Raw genomic sequence first — 21,090 nt, 5'->3', positions numbered from 1 at the left:
TTCAACGTACAATACCAATATTTGTCGGAATCGATAATGATGCGGAAACAACAGAAATGGTTGATCAAGGAATAAATTAGGCGGCCGTCACTTTTCACGGCAATGTGTTAAAGAATGTACACTTTTGTGGAGAACATAGATATTAGTTGTTTCTTGTACAGTGAGCTGCGAAATTGCTTGGAGAAATTATGAATGAATTCATTGATAAAGTCGCCATACACTTTTACGGCTGATGGTACATTATTGCTGTTAACTATGACAAATAATATATAAACTGACTTAGACCTTTATGCATATAATGTATTTAACTACTGTGGAATGCGGAGTCCCATCTTAGCGTGAATAAAATCATTTTCTTTACAACGCCTCGTTCTCGAAAAACAAATGTGACTGCGTCCGGCGAAACATCCCACTGCACTGTCGCTTGCCATAATGACGCCTTGTCAGGTTATTCATATAAATACAAGCAAATATCGTCCTTATGGCAAAGCGATAAAGTGGGACGATTTGCCGGCCGCGGACACAAATGTACTTATTTTATTAGAAGTTTGTACAATTATGACTTTGAATATCAGTTTATATTAGGAGCATAGGTGTGTATGTATAATATTTCAATATTTGGAATTATTCTAACATTATAATAAATATTAAACCGGTAATGTATAGTCATCATTTAAGATGATCGATCGTGTTCAAAAGATCGCTTATATTTAAATCGAGTGTAATTTGAGCGCATATCATTATTGATACAGTTATGCGTTGGTTTAGTACGTAAACTGATAATAAAAACAGTAAAATGTTCCATTAAACATGCTTTTTAGCATGGAATTTCTAAAAATATACGAGGCAAACGAGCAGACAAATTGCCTGATGGTAAAAGCAAGCAATTATCGCCACCCATGGACACCTGCCTTTAAGATGGGAATACGCCTAGTAATCCTTTCTTGAAAGTTTGAAGGTCATATCGGTCCGGAAATACCGCGTACGATTTTATAGCGATCCATTTTTGATTTTTGATAATTATTTTTAAAATTTTAAAATTTTACTTTACTTCAAAATTTTAAGTAAAAACAGTTGAAACAAAAATAAGTATATAACTAATTACTCGTAAAAAGAAACAGTTGCAAGTTATTATCTCATTTTAAGATTTTTTTTTCGATATTTTCACAAACTACATAATTTCGTTTGTATTTTAGCCAGAACGTGTTCTAATTGCAAGGCTGCAGTTCCAATGACACATAAACACAGTTAAAAGACACTAACGAGAAGAAACCGACAGCACGCGCTAATTCGCTCGCACCTGGACTTAGCGGGTACTGAGAGTACTGACGGACACGAGGCGTTACGACATAAACGGATAATCACATTTTATGGGCCGATTTTCATTTTCTTTTCTTTTTTTTTCCTCAGATTTCGATAAAATTTGGTAAACAGATAGATTTCCCTATTCTGTACAATAGCAGAATTTCATTGATTGATATTTCATGTTAAAAAACGTACGGAATTTTCGTAACTCAACTTAGTTAAGCCGTGACAAAAGAGCAATTTATGCATATAAAATTATTACAAACATTAAGTATGAATGGAATTATGTTGCAAAAAATGGCTTAAAATGAGCGTCTACTGGTTCATGACCAAATATTTGACAAAACAAAGAAATTATGTTTTTACCATCTTACACGGTGGTCAAATGTGTTATTTACTCGCGTAATGATAGGTCATCAGTTTATAATCATTTTTCTCTTATATTGAGTTAATGCAACAATTTAGCGGGAAACTGAAGTCGAATTTGATCAATCGTGTCAATTAATGTTTTTATAAATTCCTACTTCTTGGCATAACGGTAATATTTCCACTGATATGAAGGAAGGCTAATCGATTTATGTGTCTGTATTTTATACACGTTTATTGCAATTTAATTTAGTACTTACCGCTCGCTTGCAGTTTTCTTTCTTGCGCATCGTCGGCATCAGTCATTGGCTTCGGAAAAAAACCCTGAAATGAATTATAATTTTAGTGATTGATCTATTTTAATACTAATTAGTAAAGTTGTATTTTTTATAACTATTCTTCTTCCATACAAAACATAAAAATCTTAAAATACACTCAAATGAAATGGTTTTACTTTTAATTGTATGAAACGTTTAATTGTAAGTGATGACTTTATTCATAGAAGTAAAATCCATGCTCTCATTATTAATATTGTTGTTGGTTACTTATGGCATTATTCATAAAGTTTGTAAAATCTAACAAACCGTTGGTAATTGTTTGTTCCTATCCGTCATTTTGAAATTTTTGTTTGTTAGAAAGAGACAAAATTTAACAGAGGTTGCTAAGTTTTATGAATTAGGGGGTTATACACAGACCTGCATCTGCAGATTCGCTAAATCCTCGAGATTCTTGCGCATGAGTAAGCTCTGCTGTTCGAACTCCGACACGCTGTTGCCGGCGCTAGATGTCGTTGATTGTTCCTATATGAATAAACAGACACTGTTAAAATAATTAGTAAAAGATATGTTGGATCAATATGGGATTTATGATAATACTAGCTTGACCGCGTCTTTGTCTTCGCAGAATGATGATGATTGACAAAAAATCTCGGGCCTCAAACTCTCTCAAAACCAAATTTCATCGATATCTGGGTGCTTTGCTAACGTGCCAATTGTTAATACTCCGTAGCGTAGCGTTTATCTCTCTCTATCACTCTTCCGTATTAGTGCGACAGTGACAGTTGCGTTATGTAACCCTATGGAGCGTTAACGTTGGCTACTAAGTTTTACCTGTCCGTCGGTGTCTCTTGAGACGCTCAAGTCCAAGGTTTGTTCTCCATCATCAGAACCGCTCCCTTCTTCTTCGGGGGCCCTGCCGAACAGCCGCATTGACTGCTGGTTGATTATTTGTAGTGCTCTTTGTCTGTGAAAATAATTCTTGTTAGTATCAGAGGAAATTATTTTAAAAAGTAACAGATTAATGTATGTATAAAAATCTTTTTAGATGTAAGAAAAAAATATTAAGTATGAGTGATTAAGAAATACTTTTGCGGGTAAAAATCTAAAGAAAATTAACAGTTTTCTATTTATATATTCTTTTATGAAAATCTATGAAGGAAAGTATTATAGAACCTAGAATTCCCTGCTGATTGAACTTTTCATAGTTAACCCTTTAGTCTGTAGAGGCAACATACTTGCCAGCACACTTAAAACAAAAACGCATCAGTACTATAAGAATAACGGTTCGAAATCGAATGACTAGAAAGGAATGGCAAATGGTTAAAGGGTTAAGCACAGGTGGTCAACATTGACAAATCAATAAGTGATGAAATAATGAATAACGATACCTTTGAGCCTCCATGTCATTGTCAGGTGTCTTCGGTGGGGTTATATTAGTAGAGCCTTCATCCTCAGTCGCTGACGAAGACCTTCTACGGATTTTGTCGCCGTCTCCAGAATCGTGCCTTCGTTTCAAACTTAGAGGCAGCTGCGTAAAAGGTTTACCTGAAAAATGATTGGTTAATATTTTTTTCACAGGTAAATGTTTTTTTGAGGTAATTGATTTTAAAGGATTACCTTGGAGTGCTTCCAAAGCCCTGATCTGTCCGCTTATAGCATCAGCTACTTCATTGGAAGACAATCCATAAATCTCTAGCAGTTCCTTCATCGTATTCATTGCATAGTCCCGTAACATTTTGTTAGTAGCGTTTGACCCATCTCCATTCTGCTGTGTCTCACTAACCTCCATCGGTTCTTGGTTCTCTCCTAACCTATCATTTGCATTTATATCTTGACCTTTGTTATCATCATCAGATTCAGACTCCCTTCTTCTAGGAGGCGAGTTAGTCTTAATTAACTGAGATATTGCAAAAGGATTTTTGGCACAGAAAGATTTATTTTGTAAATTACTAAAATTTAAGACGGTCCGATCCCTTTGGCCGTCTTGGCTTATTTGTAAGCTATCTATATACGAGCGCTGGAACGACTCAATTTTTTTGTCATCGGGTAACCTATTTTGGTAATTTGAATCTATGTTTTCGTTGGAGTCGGTGCTTAGTCTCCTACTTAGGTCGACAGCGACTCCTTTGAGAAAATTAAAATTTGTTACTCCTATTTTAGGATAATCTTCTTCTGTTTGTTCGGGTGTTGTTCTTTCGTTGCCGTTGACGGGGCTTTGGTCGCCATTGGCTCCGTTAGAGTCGTCCGAAAAGGTCGTGGCGTTGGGAGCGCATCGCGGTTTGAAGTTCTTTCTCTTGTTTCTTTTTGGCATGTTGTAGTAGGGGGAGGCATCGATGCTGTGCTCATCCTGCTGGTCGGCGGTCTCGGGCCAGGGTGCGCCATGGTGAAGGTACAGGGGTTCTTCCACTGGCTGTAGCCTCTCGTGCAAGGATTCCTGGTGGGCCGCCATCGCAGTCATCGCAGAGCGTAAACTCTAACGCCTTCAATCGAAAACGACCTGCGAACAAGTCAGTTTGTCCAGTTTGTCATAAACAATCGAATTAAATTGAATACATTTTAGCGGCAATCATAACAGTGATTCATTTCGGTTCGATGTAAATGAAACAATGTGTCCAGTGAACAATAGGTCTTTGTTGACAGTCAGATTAGCTGAATGCTGTGGAATGTTTTGAATTTAAACTTTAATTCTCGGGGATGTTTTTATATGGCTGCCGATTTTTTATATTAGGGTTGTCGATGTTTTTAAATAATATAAATGATTCTAGCATAATTACAAATATGTTCCGTAACTAAATAACTACCTGTGATTCCGCTTCATGGATCACACATTTCCTGACTAGTTGGCTTCATATAGTAAAACTAATCAGTCTTCAAGATCAGCCAACAATTGTGACATCTGAAACAAACAAAATTTAAATTAGTCTCCTTGATTTGTTAAATTGATCTATTTGATAATAATTAATGAAGTACAACCTTAGTAACCGACAACAAACACGATAATTACACCTGCGTTCCAACCAAAACCAGAGCATATGTAAAGTCAACTAATTCAAAACAAGGTAAACAGAAATCGAGCAACGTTAGATTGATAGTCAACCCGAAGGCGGACGAAGGCCGAGTCGTTGTATTAATTTTAATAAGTAATTGTACCTCCACGTTACCAATTTCGACATACACTCGTGGCGTTTTTTGCCTCGCTCAATCTCGTTTTCTCGAAAATAGATCTAATACTTTGAATATAATTAATTTTACCGACCAACTTGATCGATGCGTGATACCCCGCTTTTTTAGAATCATTATTCTTAAATTACAGTAGATTACCTACGTGAATTCGTCTAGGAATATAGTTTTTTGCGAAGTAGCCGTTTACGCGATTCTTGCGTTTGGCCGGTTTTTTGGTTCAGCCATTTCATTATAAAAGTAATTTCGTGTAATGACATAGAAGCCGACATTCGGTCATTAGACATAGCTGTAATTTTGTATAAACAAAATATTAAATAAAGCTACAAATTTAAGTTTCACATTTCGATTAAGCAAATTCGTGAGATTAATTTTATGCATAAAATATATAATAATTGTCTATTATTAAATACTTGTTCGATACATATCGGGAGTATTTTAATGAATTCTAGTGTAAGATTGTATTAAGTAGACGAAACCTATCCACGTGGAAAGCTTTATCGAAAAACTAGTTTCGGAATTGAATCTGTGTCCACATCAACTACTCGTACAGTTTCGTTGGATTTTTTTCACGTTAATACAATTACTTCAAAGTAATATACATTTCAATATACAGTTAGCATTAATTATGGTGTATATAACAACGTGCCAAAAGCATCTGCCACACTCTAATAGATTTACAAATGGAAATAAATAAAGAAATTGGCGTCGAGACCCTTGGCCCGTGGGTCCGACCGCTTCTACACTATTTAAGGAATTAACTAAAAGAATAGCAGACGCCACCGGTGTTCGTAGAAAGAATAAGTATTGCGATACAACGACGAAATGCTGCCAGCGTCTACGACACCATGCCGCAGGGGGATAGTTTTTAATTATTTATTTTAAGCTTAGTTTTATTTATTTTTCGATTTAGACGTTAAGTTTTATAGGTTACTTAGTTATATGATTCTGTTATGTGTTTTTTTCTTGTATTATTAGTGAATAAATTTGGCTTTAGGAAAAAATATAATAAATAATAGGATAATTTTACACAGATCGACCTATGTGACTGCGGAGTCAGGCCAGGAGCCTCTCTTTCCAATAAATCTAAAGTAACTGTCTGCCACCTAAATATATATATATATATTAAAGTTATAGAAATACATCCATTACTCAGGATAAATATTTGTGATAAACACTGAAATAAATGCCCTTACCAGGATTCGAACCGGACTTCGAAGGTAGGGTTACTACCGACTACGAGTATTTCTGGTTTCCACGGATCTCCAAGAAGGGCGTAAATATGCTATTATCAATTATTATCCGGTTTTGACATTTCGGTGAATGATCTAATACAGGGCAGAGCAAAAAACTCTGATTCATGTGTAGGCAAATGGAAAGAATATATTAAAATATACAATTAGTTCATCCATGTGGATGTCTTTTGGGAGTCCGTAGGGATTTCATTTGTTGGTTTCGTAGAAAGTAAAAACATCGATGTTTTTAGGAATTAAGAGGAAAGGGGAGGCCGCTTTTCCATACAGACGTAATCACCATAACCATAGCTCGTACGTGTGATTTTTTTTTTTTCATATTTTTCTTGTGAAAATTAATTGTAAAAAACAGATTTCCTACAATAAAAAAAGATCAAACTACGTTTATAGCTGTGGATGATATACAACAAATTGTGTCAAAATATTTTTAATAATGTTAATATCCAGAGAGGAAAATGAGGACTACGTTTGTATGGAAAGGCGTTTACGCGCGGGTCCTACACTTTCATCATAAGATGCTCTAAGGCATATACGCTTAACTTAAGATTATTGAAATCAATTATATATCTCAGTGCGGCCAAGTCTGTCTGCAAGAAATTCAGTAGCCGAGCGTATTATATTTTTTTTTTTTTAAGTAATAACAGCCCACCTGCTTTTAACTGCTGAAACTAAAAGCAATCACTGCTTTTTCGATGACGTTGACAAACGTGTAATATTATTGTTTGAAAAAAGCGCTCGTGTATAACTTATACCTACGGAATTTCACACAGACGTATTTGGCCACATTCCAATGGTATTAGATCAAATTATAGGTTCGTTTTTATCAGAATAATACTATCATCACTATAAGTAGTCTATGTAGACGCTAAACTGATGGGGATTTCACACACAACTTAGAATTACTCCTCAGATATATACAGGTTTCCCGAAGAAGCAATGGTAGCATATTGGTGGTTCAAATCCTAGATTGTACCTACCCAATGATTTTTTGGAAGTCACCTACGTAAGAAATGTTTTACCAGTAAAGGAAAACATTATATCAGTCCTAAAAATCAAACGATATAAAATGGCATGCACGTATTTCCTTTCTGCGAATTTATAAAATATTGAATTTGCAACCATTATTTCTAAATATGCTTATCCTTCATTTCGACAAGGAAGGTTAATTTGAAACTAACGATACCCAACGTCACATTTGAGGAAAAAACCTAATCCAACATTAACCTAAACCAAATTGACATTTGAGACGTTCGTGGTTACCGATGCGGTCTCAGATTTAAACTCGTATTTGTTCAGAAAAAACGAGGTTTAGGCACTGAATCATTTTCAATTAAAAAAGAATTAGTATTGACTGACATTAAAACCTTTTAAATTTAATCTGCCATCTAAAGTCATTCTTAAAAATGTTTCTAACATTTCGTAATTGCTTTCTTTGAAACTATGTCTAAACATACACTCGTGCCGATCGACACATCGATAATGTATGTGTCACATCACTATTGAATTGACATCTCTTAGAACTTGTCAACATGTCACGTCACTACGCATAAATATAAGTACGTTGAAATTATTTATTTTGAATGAGTTCGTGAAAAATTTAATAGATTTGCAATTCAAAAATGTTGATGTTTGTTCTAAGTATAACTATAGATCGTGTCATTGACTCGTAATGTCATGTCATTAAAGGTTAGTTATGACAAATCTGCGCGTCATCGTGGATGACACAAACTACAGGTACGTTACGAGTTATAGGGAGCGTGCATAAACTGTAGGAGGCAGCACAGGAGCCGTCAGATTTTTGACGCGAGGCGTAAATGTGGTGTTTATTGTTCCGATGTAGCCCACAAGATGGCAGAACCTACTATGCACAAGAAAACAGGTGACGTGTAAATATACATGTTTATGGTTCCGATTCAGGCCACAAGATGGCAGACCCTTCAACGCGCACGGTCCCTATAAGTTATATTCAATCGATTCTTATTTTAGTAGTTACTGAAATAACTAAAGGAAGTGAACTTATTTGGAATAAAAATCACTATTAACAATACTCCATTGTAATTTAAAATTAGATCTATTCTACGTTGAAACATATAATGTTAACGTTTAAAATTACAACGGCCACCTTGAATTTAATGAAAGTCCCAATACACCAGTCATTGTTACATTGGTAGATAAAATTTGTTATTAAAAACTTTTGTTTACTACTTAGTAGACTAATTGACTTTTGACTCTAAAAGGTCGTGTAATTAAAGCATAGGTTAGTTACAAAACTTTTGTAAAGCTCAAAGTGTGATTGAAGATAAAGATTTACTTGTAATAAGGTCAATAGCTTTTGTTAAAAGTTATGTAAAGCCGGACCTAGTTTCAAATTACTTAGTTTGTTATATTATCATTACGTTTCGAATTCGACGGGTCTTTGAAGACAAAAAAATGAACGCTTTGAACCAAATGACTTGGAATTATTTAAAACTTTGACAGCTCTTTATACAAAAAGGGAGCAATGAATACGAAGCGGATGTTAAAATCTCACGTTTATTCTTACATTTAACCATTAATAGTTAAGATTTCTATTTAGTCACAAAATAAAAAATATTATCATTTATTATCTACGCAATCATTATTCTTATCTTCGCCCGGCACATCTAAATGACACAAGTTTTATAAGTACTTACTACTAATACTCGTTTACTACTAATAATCTATCGTTTATTACTAATAATCGTTTGTCCCTTTCCGACGTATTAATATGATGGAACGGGAAAAACGAATATTAGCGGCTTGTTAACTTTAGTAGACCTTTATGAATAAGGGGGTTAGTGTTTGGTCTATACTCTTTAGTCTAACTCGGATGACGCCAATATAGGCACGACGCTCACGCCAGCCTACGCTGCCGGTCGCCTTCACTGCGGGCCCCAAAACCTGGCCCCACTCAAACGGTATCACCGGGCTACGGGTCGCGGGGTTGGATAACGACCGGTAGCGATAAACCTGGCCCACACCAGATCGCACATCGTTCCCAAAATGACGGCGAATGACCCACACGGTGGGGCGCGAATGGACAGACCCCTCACAACCTCCCACAAGGAAGGGTGTCGTGAAACCCACGACGTCTTTAGTCTATACGGCTTTGGGCTATACTGCTATACCCCCTTATTCATAAAATATTACAAGCCCCAATTAGTTAATTTGTTTTATCTCTTTCCTAGAAACATAAGTCAAAATAATTAAATTAAATAGCTAATTACTATTAATTAGAAGTAAGTCAAGTTAGAAGTTCGTCAAAAGTCAAAATGCTATATCTATACTATACTATCATTTTGACTTATGATATGACGAACGCCAATATTATTTACTCTGATCAAGTGCTGGTTGCGAACTTTATTTTGAGGATTGGTGTTTCATATTATACGAGGTACACCCTCAAAAGGTCTTAAGATAATATTTAAACACAGGATACAATTTGCAATTAAGTATCAGAATCTTATTGGATTATAAAATTAAAATGTAAATGAGGCGTAAATAACACGGCGTAATATAATGAGTCATTACAGATCATTATTAATTTTTATCACAGCCGTGCTCAAATCGGCGTGATTATAAAATCGTTTCCGTCGTCCTTCGCATATTTTTGCCGAAGCTGGCGGGTTCCGCCCAACTCTAGGGTATTTTGTGTTAAGTGTAATTTTCTAAAAGTTTTTTGATAATTTGAGTCTTCATGGTCTTAAAACATTATTCTAATTAATGTTAGTATAAACTTTTAAAATATTAATCACGTTTAAAATAAAACTGGTGGTAGCGAAGGAAAATGTTACAAATCGATGTAATATTACAACATAATCTAGTTAAATAAGTACCTAGAAGTTTAGCAGGCTATTGGAAATTTAAAGACTGGCAAATAAATTTGTTGTTAAAATAGGCGGCATATATGAAAATATGGGCACAAAGTGACCCCTTTTCTCATATTCATATATTACAACACAAAGAACTTGGACTACTTTTGGAGAGACTGATGGTCAAACTTAGCCTTACCCAGCAGTGAGACACGGTTGGCTCTTAATAAATAAATCATATTAACTCTATGTATAAGTGAGTAGAATCAGGACTGACCTGCCTGATCAATCCGTGTGTACGCGCACGTAATGTGACTGTTTTATTGTTATTATTGGATATTGTCCTCGGTGTAAAAGGCACAGACAGATATACATACGTGTTAAAGGATAATGGGCCGATTGGCATTCGGAGATTACTAGTTACAGTGTCTGGCAAACAAGTTTTGTCAGTTATAGTAGATTAAAAAACTACTCATCTCCCCCTTTTTAGGGTGATAATAAAGAGACAGTATGATTATTTTTGCCTTTGTTCCACTGACATATATATTTAATACTCAATATTTTATTGCAAATTCACAAAGTGGTTGTACTGGTGGTAAACTTATAAGCTAGGTCTTTGTGAACCCTGTTGGGCACTGCAATATTATTATTTACAATTCCAAGGAGAAGAGAATTTGTGATTAAGTATCTTATAAACAATAATAATTAGCAAATATACCTATGATAAAATAAAAATTAAATTTATATCAAAAATACAGACATCGTGTCAAAAGTTTTAATTTCAATATCCCTTGTTAATCTATAATCATCATCTTTCTCGCGTTGTCCCGTCTTATTGCCACGGCTCATGGGATGACAACGCGATTGGTCGCATCGCAACTATGTAGTTCCGTTAGACTGCAGGATTGGTTAGAATCCGTGAGTGACACCACTGAACTAGCACCATTCTTAGTGCCCGTAAGGCCCGTCCTTAGATATATGTCAATGACAAAGACTCAGTGGTACAAGCTGGGTTTGAACCCGCCGCTGAAACTTGTTTTTTTTTTACTACAGTAGCAGCCTTCATACCCAATGGATGGTTGTGTTAAGAAAGCAGTATGACGAACTTAGATAGTCATCTTCAACTTCAATTTAATATGACATTTTTAATCATTATACGTCTATCTCCGATCTTAAGTGAGACCGTCGCCATATCTTTCATCTTTATAATTATAATTAGCTACCTATGTATCGCGATCTTTGACTATCTATCAAGATCATTTCTAGCAAAAACTTATCAAGTTGTATGGCATATGTAAAAGTAACTAGTTTTTACAGAAGTTGACATTCCATATTCAAACTTTCAAGTAGTGTTTAGTCTGTCAAACCACTTTGTCAGTAGAAAAAGGCGCGAAATACAAATTTTCTATGGGACGATAACCTTTCGCGCCTATATTTTTTTAAATGTGCCGCTGTTTTTCTGCTGACGGAAATAGCATGACAGACTATAATATCTGTTTTTATCAGTTATTTGCTTATGCTCGCGACTTCTGAGTGGAATTAGTAATTTGGCTAGCTTATTTTTTAATCCAAACTTCCACCTCTGTGATGATTTCTGGGATAAAATCTTATCTCTCTCAATGAGTATATGTACCAAATTTTAACTAAATCATATCAACGGTTTAAGAATGAAGAGGTAACAGAAAGACAAACACACTCGCATTTATAATATTAGGTATGGATCTGGCAATTTAAGTGTTAATCGTAAATCGCCATTATGTTTATTGAGATATACCCGGGGGCACTAGAAAGCTAGTCTTCAATAAAACGTACCTAAATTGGTATAATTGTTCACAAGTATAGTCGGCTTCAATAGTATTTTTTTGTTTATATATTAAATATTTTGATTCTGGCAACAAGGCCCCATATTACAAATACCTTATACACTAACACACATAAATTTAAAACATTAAAACCAAACACTCCCCCTTATTCATAAACGTGTACTAAAGTTACGATGCCGCTAATAATCGTTTGTCCCTTTCCGACGTATTTGTATGATGGAAAGGGACAAACGATTATTAGCGGTTTCGTAACTTTAGTACACGTTTATGAATAAGGGGGTATTTCCTTTGCGGTGGCACGGCAGACCTAGAAGGAGGTGGCTGCACGATCTTGACGTCTTTCGTAAAGTTTGCCCTGATATTGACATAGACCGAGACGCGTGGAAGAAAGAGAGGGAGGCTCTTGCCCGACAGTGGGACACAACAGGCTAGCAAATAATATAAATGAATACTTAACATTATTTAGGCGATAAAACGGCGTGGCTCCGTTGAATCGGCTGCTCTTGTATCAGAGGGCCTACCGCGAAGCACGTTTGACGTGTTGCCTCTCTGTCGTTTGACGTGTTGCCTCTCTGTAACTTCGCACGTAAATGTGACAGGGAGGTAACACGTTGAATGTGATTCGCGGTAGGCCCTCAGATTCGGCAGTTTGCCCCGGAACCTCCGAAACACAACACCCTTCGAAGTCGGCGCATTCGATATTGGTAGTAGTTGCAAACATTCGATTGCAGGTGTACATAGGCTACGGAGACCGCTTACCATCAGGCGGGCCGTATGCTTGTTTGCCACCGACGTAGTGTAAAAAAATTAGAAAAAAGATTATAATGAGAGTTTTCTCTGCTATTATTACGTTAATAATTAGGTGCAATAACCAGAATGTTAATATAAATATTCCTAAGTTTTCAGTCGAAGAGTATTTATGGTTAAGTTAATTCTGTACCCCTAGTGTAAATAAATTCGATTTCCAAACGTGACGTACGCGTTTGCGTTTAGTCTCATTTTGTATTGAATTTCGAAAGAGCGCGCCAAGCGGGACGTTTTGGAAACTCAAAATCCTATACAAAATGAGACTTAACGCAAACGCGTTCGTCACGTTATGATGTCGATCAAAGTTACACTAGGGGTACTGATCCGTGTTCGATAGCACAGAGTATGCAAGTCTTATTTTAAACGTCATAATTTGATATAAGATTGACGTTTATGATAATACTTCCACACTGTGTTATCAAACACCGTGCAGAGTCAGCTTAGCTTGAGTCTTGTCGTTAAGTCATTAAGTCGGTTTTAATTACTTTACTTAAAAGAGATATCAGGCTTTTCTCAAATTGGTGATATTGACGACCGTTCTGGCCGGGTGGGTAGTGACCCTGCCTATGAAGCTGATGGTTCTGGGTTTAAATCCTGGTAAGGGTATTTATTTGTATGATGAGCATGGATATATTTTTTCATGAGCAGTGAGTGTTTTCTATGTATTTAAGTATTTATGTATTATATATATCGTTGTCTGAGTACCCATAACACAAGCCTTCTTGAGCTTACTGTGAGGCTTAGTCAGTTTGTGTAATAATGACCTATAATATTTATTTATTTATTGCCTTAGGTTTAGTACCTGTAAAGATAGTTGTAAGTGTGGAAAAAAAAAAAAAAAAAAAATATTATCAAGCCATATCTTACACCTTATAGAAAACCGTAGCCAAATAACACTAGACCCTACTCATAGGGTTGTGTTCCTGCCGGTGAGTAAGGTTTCCAGAGCTCACAACGAGGGTGTGGAGTATTTGGGTCGGCAACGCGCATGTAACACCTCTGGAGTTACAGGCATCCATTGGCTACAGAGACTGCTTACCATCAGGCGGGCCGTATGCTTGTTTGCCAACGACGTAGTATAAAAAAAATCTTAAGGTTTCATTCACATACACGGTAAAAGTCAATAAGTGTTGACACTATTTGATGCTAACTGTACCAATAAACAGTTACCTAATCCATCTTGCCCACATTGCCCGGAAAGTATACCTTGATAAAAGTAAACGCCTAGAGCAACCAATAAATTATGGTAAAAACTCGCCAATTGAGCATTCACCCGGATTTCGGCATTCCACAGCTTATATAAAAAGGCACTTACGAAATCTAAATTATTTTTAAACACTATAACTTTACACGCATGTTTTGTTGTTTATTTGATGGCAAAAAACGTAGATGCCAAAGCTTCGCGTAAAATGCGCGCGGGAAACCTAACGTTTCCATAGATTAAAAAGAGTTCGTTCGTATATTGGTGGTATATTGTAAATCGCGTCAAATTAAAAAAAAACGTGCGAAGGGTTATCGACCCATTGAAAATTGGAAATTTGAGCCTTTTTCTACTGACAAACTTGTTTGGGCGGCTATATCTTTTCTATTCCTGCCACATACCTAATACTTACTATATTAGATATTATAGTACTTACTTCATAATATTTTAACACTCGTAATATAACGTAAAATAAGCAAAAAAGTATTTTTTCTTGCGGTCTTTGAACCCTTGCAGTACTAATATGGTCATGAACTCATTAAATCATGTTATGTGGTCATTCTACGAATAAACACATTTTTTCATCGATAGAACCCAAGTACTCGATACAAACACCCACGCTAACTCTAATAAAATTATGTATCGATTCCGAATCGATGGAGTCACTCGATTACGGCCCTAATCGATTGGGATACTCACTTTATTAATTAAGCCAGTTTCTGTCACTGTAGGTGGAAAGCGTAGCTTTTTATGTATATTTCATTATGTTAATTATTTTATTGGGATTAGTTTTAATTTAAATAATAACTTAATCTTTTTTTGAATTTGTAGCGAGTTATCGGCGTCTATGTTAGGTTGTCATTTATCATGTTGAGGGTTTTAATTGATTAAAGCTTTCAAAGATAAGGTGATTTCAAAACAAACTATACCACGTTATTATACCAAGGTCATATACGTTTAAAATAAACTATAATTTAATACTGGCCAGGCGCATATCGGGCGTAGCACTATTTTCACACCTCCTTATTAAGATTGCATTTTTGTTTTTATAATTTTGAACAATTTTTTTTTATATTGAATTGGTACTAGTTTTGCAAATGCCTTAAATGTTTTGAGAAACCTTAAAAGCCCGCGCGATTGCCAATTTTTCCGTCACCCGTTTCGCGTGGCGCGCCATATATTTTGTCACTTTCTAATTTCCTGGCTTTACCGTCTTAAAAAACCTTTATTCGACTTCAACACGTGGTGGATCGTATCTGTACGAAATACTGATTTTTTCTGTAGTGTTCAAATAAAGAAGCGATCGTTCGATTTGAAATATTTGAATATTCAAATGGCGTTAATCGTTTTTACGACGCCTTTATGGCCAATAATGAACGCCTTGGCTTATTTCCCCAGAACTCGAACGCTTTAACAATGTTCCAATTTTGCTGCTGACTTCCAAATAACATGGAGGATTTTCAAGCAAATTTTCTTAAGGCTGTCGATTGATAACCAATAAGATGATGGCATTTTTTAAGTAATTATGGCCTGGATGCGAGTCGTTTAAGCCAAGTTGATGATAATTGAGATATTTTAAGGACACATCACTTTTAAGCTTAATTCACAACAATGGATAGAAGAAAGGGTAAGACAGACATTTTCTGATTTCTTCCAAACATGTTTTGTTACAAAGACACGTAGGTATTTTCTGTATAATTTATAATTACCTATTTACGGACAAGGTGACACTAAAATTACCTGCGTAATTTTTATTTGATACTTAAAATTATAATTGTATTCAAATTTTTCTTTATCAAAAACTTATATCTAAGTTTGTTTGCAATAACACGTTCGTTTTTATTACAGTTTGTCTTCGATTAGCATAATTTATTTAGCATTACCTTGTTTTGTATGACCTTTAGCAATAATTGAATATTCAGTAAATTATATGTTTGCGTGGCGTTAATATTTTTAAGTCTTTATTAAATCATTTATTTGCCATGGTTCGTTTATATGTAAACTTGTCGGATACCTACCGAGGTGTAATACAAAAATTTTGTCATATCAACATTGCAAGTTTTGATGTCTGGGCAGCTAGAGGATAAATAAATTAATTATATCTAAATTCGTAGCATCTACGAGATTCGTAGCTCTACGCGAATTAACCGCCATTTCAGTAATTCCAAATTCAAACCGCCCAGATTCTTACCGGCCAGTACCGTCATCCTTTTTTATTGACAAATTGTATACCTTATTGCAAAGGCATAAGGTCCAACAATGGTTAATTCAGATTGTTGCTGTTACCTCATCTAACTCTGCATGTGCACTGACTGGAATACAAAATGTGGGGGTGTCATTATAAACGTCATATTTTTATAGAAATATGACATCTATGATGACAATCCCACACTTTATCGTTACCAATGTCTTGCAGAGTTGGCTTGGTCCGACTCTATTTTTTCCAAAAGTCACGCATACTTAGCAATTATTCATATAGGTATACGAAAATTCCTCATTCCCTACAATTATTATTTTATAACGTCTAAGTAATAACAGTCATTACAAAGTTCTTCGTCTACTCTAATTGGCTAACTGTCCGTTCTCGAGCAAACGGTATTAATCTCTTAAAAGCTGTCAACCCGAAAAACGGAGAATTTGAAAACCAGTAGTTATACCTATTTGTTATACGGTAATGGCAGAAAAAAACTCACATTCTGCGTCCACAAAAAAACTTAAAAGTCAACGTTCTAAATTCAAAAACGGCGTTCGAATTATGATTTAAAACGTGTTCCGGAGAAACTCGACGTTTCTAAAAACGAGCATCTAGCCGCCGTCATTATACATATGGGTAATGAGAGCTTACACAGGAGCGAAGCGGACAAAGATATTGGTTGCAATATTGAACAGATATGGTACTTACATTATTGATTTTTTGATTTAGGTTTTTATATGTTAAGACGTCAATAATAAGCATGTGCTCTTTCGATTATAATAAAATATAAATGATTGAACCCTTGCTGGGTATCACACGGTCTGTAGTTAAGAATCCTTTAACTAGGTACTCCAATACCTTAGTAAAAAACAACTGTGAACGAGTAACAGAAATTAACAATAGAATAAATAAAACTTTGAATAATGTAGGATTTTAAAGAAAACGTTTGTCATCAGCCAACTTGTCAAAACTACTATCTATTTCAATCATAAGTGTAAGCTAATGAACAGTTATAAAGCAAATACATAAAAAACTGATATCTCTTAAAAGGATTGATTTCTAAGTATTAATCATTATCTATTAGGTACCACAAGAACGATTATCTGTTACAAAATTCAAATCGTAGAAAGCTAAAGTTCACAAAAGTCACTAACTCATCCACTTTAAATATAATAATTAAATGGCCGCTTTACTCTTAAGCTAAACGAAGATAGTGTACTTTATAATAATATAATGTTTCAAATATTTCAAGGCTAACCGTTCTCAGCTGTCAATCATAATAAGCTATCCATCTTTGTCTTATTTACATGAACGTTCGGACCTCTCGCTCGCTCGAGCTTACGCGCCCGATCGACTCGGAGTTCTTTATTTGAAAATTTGATTTTAAATGTGGAATGAATAAGCATTATCTTAAGGAATCCGTTCTTTTATTTGAATTTTAATTTCTTTTTTCGGCTTCACTACCGGCTTTGTGATTTTTTCGTTTTGATTTTCGTTCGGGATTTTGTTTTCGAGATTTATTAAGAGATGTAAATGTGTTCGGAGGTTCAACTTGTAGTTTTTATTGGTTTTCAATTGAGCCGGGCTGTTTAGCGTTAAGTGTGGCGCGTTATTTTTTATATTTATATCGTATTTTTTGTTTATGAAAAACGATACGTATCACACCTTATACAGATTCATGTTAGAGGAATTCGCCTTTTGTTTTTATAAAGCGACAATGCAACGCATGTCTAGGTATTTATTGCTATACCAAGTGCTTGAAGGTACCACTATAATGTTGGCCTAGACATCCTTTATATTAAGGAGTAATTGAAGCACACATTATACTGGTTCACAATTACTTGGTAAACGATGTGAATACGTGTAAAGTCAGCGTCTATCCGCCCACGCTCATTTGCGGCAGTCATGCTTATTAGGACATTTCTTAATTACTTTTTCTTGTAATAAGACATTTAAATGTATAAGAAACCTGTAGCAGTTGCTACGTTATGCTACGCCGTAGCTATAAAATTATCCTGCTAAGTCCCAGAGTCGTTTTTGCAACTTTGAATTTGGAAACTTCTTTTATTTCATTATGGTTCAGAATTCGATTTGAATTTCACGCAAAGTCCAAAGATTCGTAGGACCTCCACCGGACTGTTATCACCATACTCCTGCTTCCCATATCAAATTTTTTCGACGCAAATCTTTATAGTGATAATTTCGTCGTTAAATTTTCGTTTAAAAATGAAATTGGAATAATAATTTAGGCTCAAGACCACCATGTACAGACCTACCGGTATTTCTACTAAAGTCCTACGCACTATCATACCAGCAATCATGGTAACCCAACACCCAGACATAAACACAACGCAAAAATGTTATTGTTAATCCAAGAGGACCTTAAGTTTCTTCTGAGAACCATTCTTCATATCAAAACATTAATTAACCAACTACAATATGCTCACATTCATATGTTACGCCGAACTCAACTTTAACGCAATGCAATAAGATATGTTACGGATTTTAAGAACGCATAATTATAATTGTCGCAATAAAGATTTGAATTTAAGTGGAAATAGTTTGAAATTGGAACGAGTGCGTCGAATGAGATGTGATTATGCTGTTTATTTTATTCACTGCCTATCTTCTTACCTTATGATAAAGGTCATTTTTGAACAGCAGTAAGTTGTAAAATCTGATAAGGTTATAGTTTTCTGTTGCTGAAAAGAGAAACGACCTTTTTTTATAAATTCCTGTTATCTAACCAGCCAGTAACAATTATGTCCTTCGTGTAAATATAAATGACGCGAAATTAAAATGTTCTATTTTACTCGTCTGGCTGAATGCGCCAGGAGCGCGAAGCCATTAAAAAAAATGTTCTATTGGTGACATATTGGTGACCACAATTCCGCGCGATTTTTTTAATTCTCCTATTTTTCAATTTTTTATTCCCCGGATGGCGCTGTTATTTTGAATTTAGAATTATTTGAGAAACGACTGGCTGTTTTATTTTAAATATAATCCTTACGGTTATCGAATGACACACGCATGCAATATTAAATCTTTACCGTTTGCTATTTTCCTGTCAACGGAGGACAGAAAGACGGACATTTATAATGCATTTGACTATTGCATATGGCGACTAGAATATTAAACGTGACACCATAACATTTATTATCGAGTTTTATCGGAATTTGCATGAAGGTATTATGTCTAGTTTTATTATTTTGATGCTTTGAATTATTGATGAATAAACGAACTATATTACGTAAATTTTTATTATTTTTGTGACAACATTTTCTAAGGGGAAAAGGGAAAAATACTCTAGTGTTACCGTTACTATTATTTCAGTTTGGAAACATTTCATAATTATATGTAGGTATATACTCAAACACACACAACCTGTCAGTAGAAAAAGGCGCGAAATTTAAATCTTATATGGAAGATCAACCCTTTGCGCATACTTTTTTTTTAATTTTCTGCCTCTTTCTACTGACAAAGTGCACAAGTATTTTACATCGATACAAGGTTTTTTTTTTATATTAACTGTCAATTCTAGAAATCTGTAGGTATCTGCCATTAAGACAGAAGTTATGTCTTAATGACAATAAAAACGAAGACTTGTATACGAACTGACCAAATTTCATTGCGCTTGAGTTTAACGTAGGTATATAAACAAAAGAATATTTACGCAAGCGCATCACTATCAACAAAACCGCCACATTGAACCCTATCAAAATCAGGTTTGCACTTACGCAAGAGTTATGTAAGGTAATGTCACCAAATCACGGTATTAGGCTGACAATGAGCGGCATTAGTAACTGTCAGGGGAACTGTCACGGTTCTGTCAGGCTTTAGATATTGCACAAAGCTTTTCCGAATTTCTTAATCTACTTAACTTGATGTAACAATAGATTGGAGCGAGTACAGTCGGAGGTAAACATTTTATTTTACTTTATATGTACAAGTAAACAAGCGTATTGTAAGTGGAAACCGTAGCCTATAGATATCAGAAGCTATAAGAGTTGTTTATCTAAATCTAGGAGAAGCAACGCATGTTATCAGCTTAAGAGGCAAATTTTGGTCCCAGGGCGGGAACACATCATTCTTGAACCAATTAACAAGTGTGTATCTAATTTAATTAATTAAGAAGTGAAGATTTTCTTGAGTTACACACACTGTGTTGTGTAGACACAGAATAAGTAAGAACGTTATGTTTAGTATACAGGGTGATTCATGAGACGTGAGCAGGACTAAGCCTACACAATCAGTAAATGTTAATGAACCGTTCATCATCATATTTAAGTAAAACAATCTCGCTTTATTTCTGTTATTTAACTTTTTGGGAAGGACAAATTTGATAATCTACAATCATGGACACCCTACAACACTTAATTAAGAAAGATAAAACCTCTTTAACCGTTATGACAGCAGTTTGATTATGAAGAAAACAAAATGTCACACTTGTGTGAGATACGATTTTTCAAAAGTAACCAGACTCCGATGACATTCAATTTGTCACTTGGTATGGATAAAACAAAGAGGGTGCCCATACATGGCGTAAATAAATTAAAACATTTTTTTTTGAACGGTAAAAAAATAAAAGAACGTTAATCTCACAAATACTGGTACGAAACAGTTGCTTATAACTTACTGAATGCTCAAGCTTGATCCTGCTCACGTCTCCTGAATCACCCTGTATATATGAAATAAATAGTCTGTTTAATGCACAGATCACCTCAACTAGTCTGTGTTCCCTAATATGCGAAACCTTCCAAACACACAGGACACAAAGTTACCAGTTTTTATTGCTATTGAGTATAATATCTATCTTAGTCGATCTCGTAAGACGCGTGCCTTGTCTATTGTTC

At 35.1% G+C, this 21,090-nt stretch overlaps 1 protein-coding gene across 4 annotated transcripts in view; it reads right to left on the bottom strand.

Annotated features, from left to right (window-relative positions):
* The window catches only part of LOC133530772 (uncharacterized), a 106,356-nt gene that overhangs the window by 29,130 nt on the left and 56,136 nt on the right, over positions 1-21,090 (bottom strand). For 3 of the 4 annotated variants that reach the window (XM_061868838.1, XM_061868841.1, XM_061868840.1), the window contains 6 exons: positions 4,751-4,845; positions 3,567-4,446; positions 3,338-3,494; positions 2,781-2,913; positions 2,367-2,471; positions 1,932-1,995 (listed from right to left, as the gene is read on the bottom strand). In XM_061868838.1, coding sequence (XP_061724822.1) covers positions 1,932-1,995; positions 2,367-2,471; positions 2,781-2,913; positions 3,338-3,494; positions 3,567-4,407 — 1,300 coding nt within the window. In that variant the 5' untranslated portion in view covers positions 4,408-4,446; positions 4,751-4,845. Of the gene's footprint in view, positions 1-1,931; positions 1,996-2,366; positions 2,472-2,780; positions 2,914-3,337; positions 3,495-3,566; positions 4,447-4,750; positions 5,873-21,090 lie in introns of those variants that run through there. The other variant, XM_061868839.1, reaches the window with a different exon arrangement.

Source organism: Cydia pomonella, chromosome 23, assembly GCF_033807575.1.
Source record: "Cydia pomonella isolate Wapato2018A chromosome 23, ilCydPomo1, whole genome shotgun sequence".
NCBI classification, from domain to species: Eukaryota; Metazoa; Arthropoda; class Insecta; order Lepidoptera; family Tortricidae; genus Cydia; species Cydia pomonella.
This window is presented reverse-complemented; position numbering and strand designations above follow the sequence as displayed.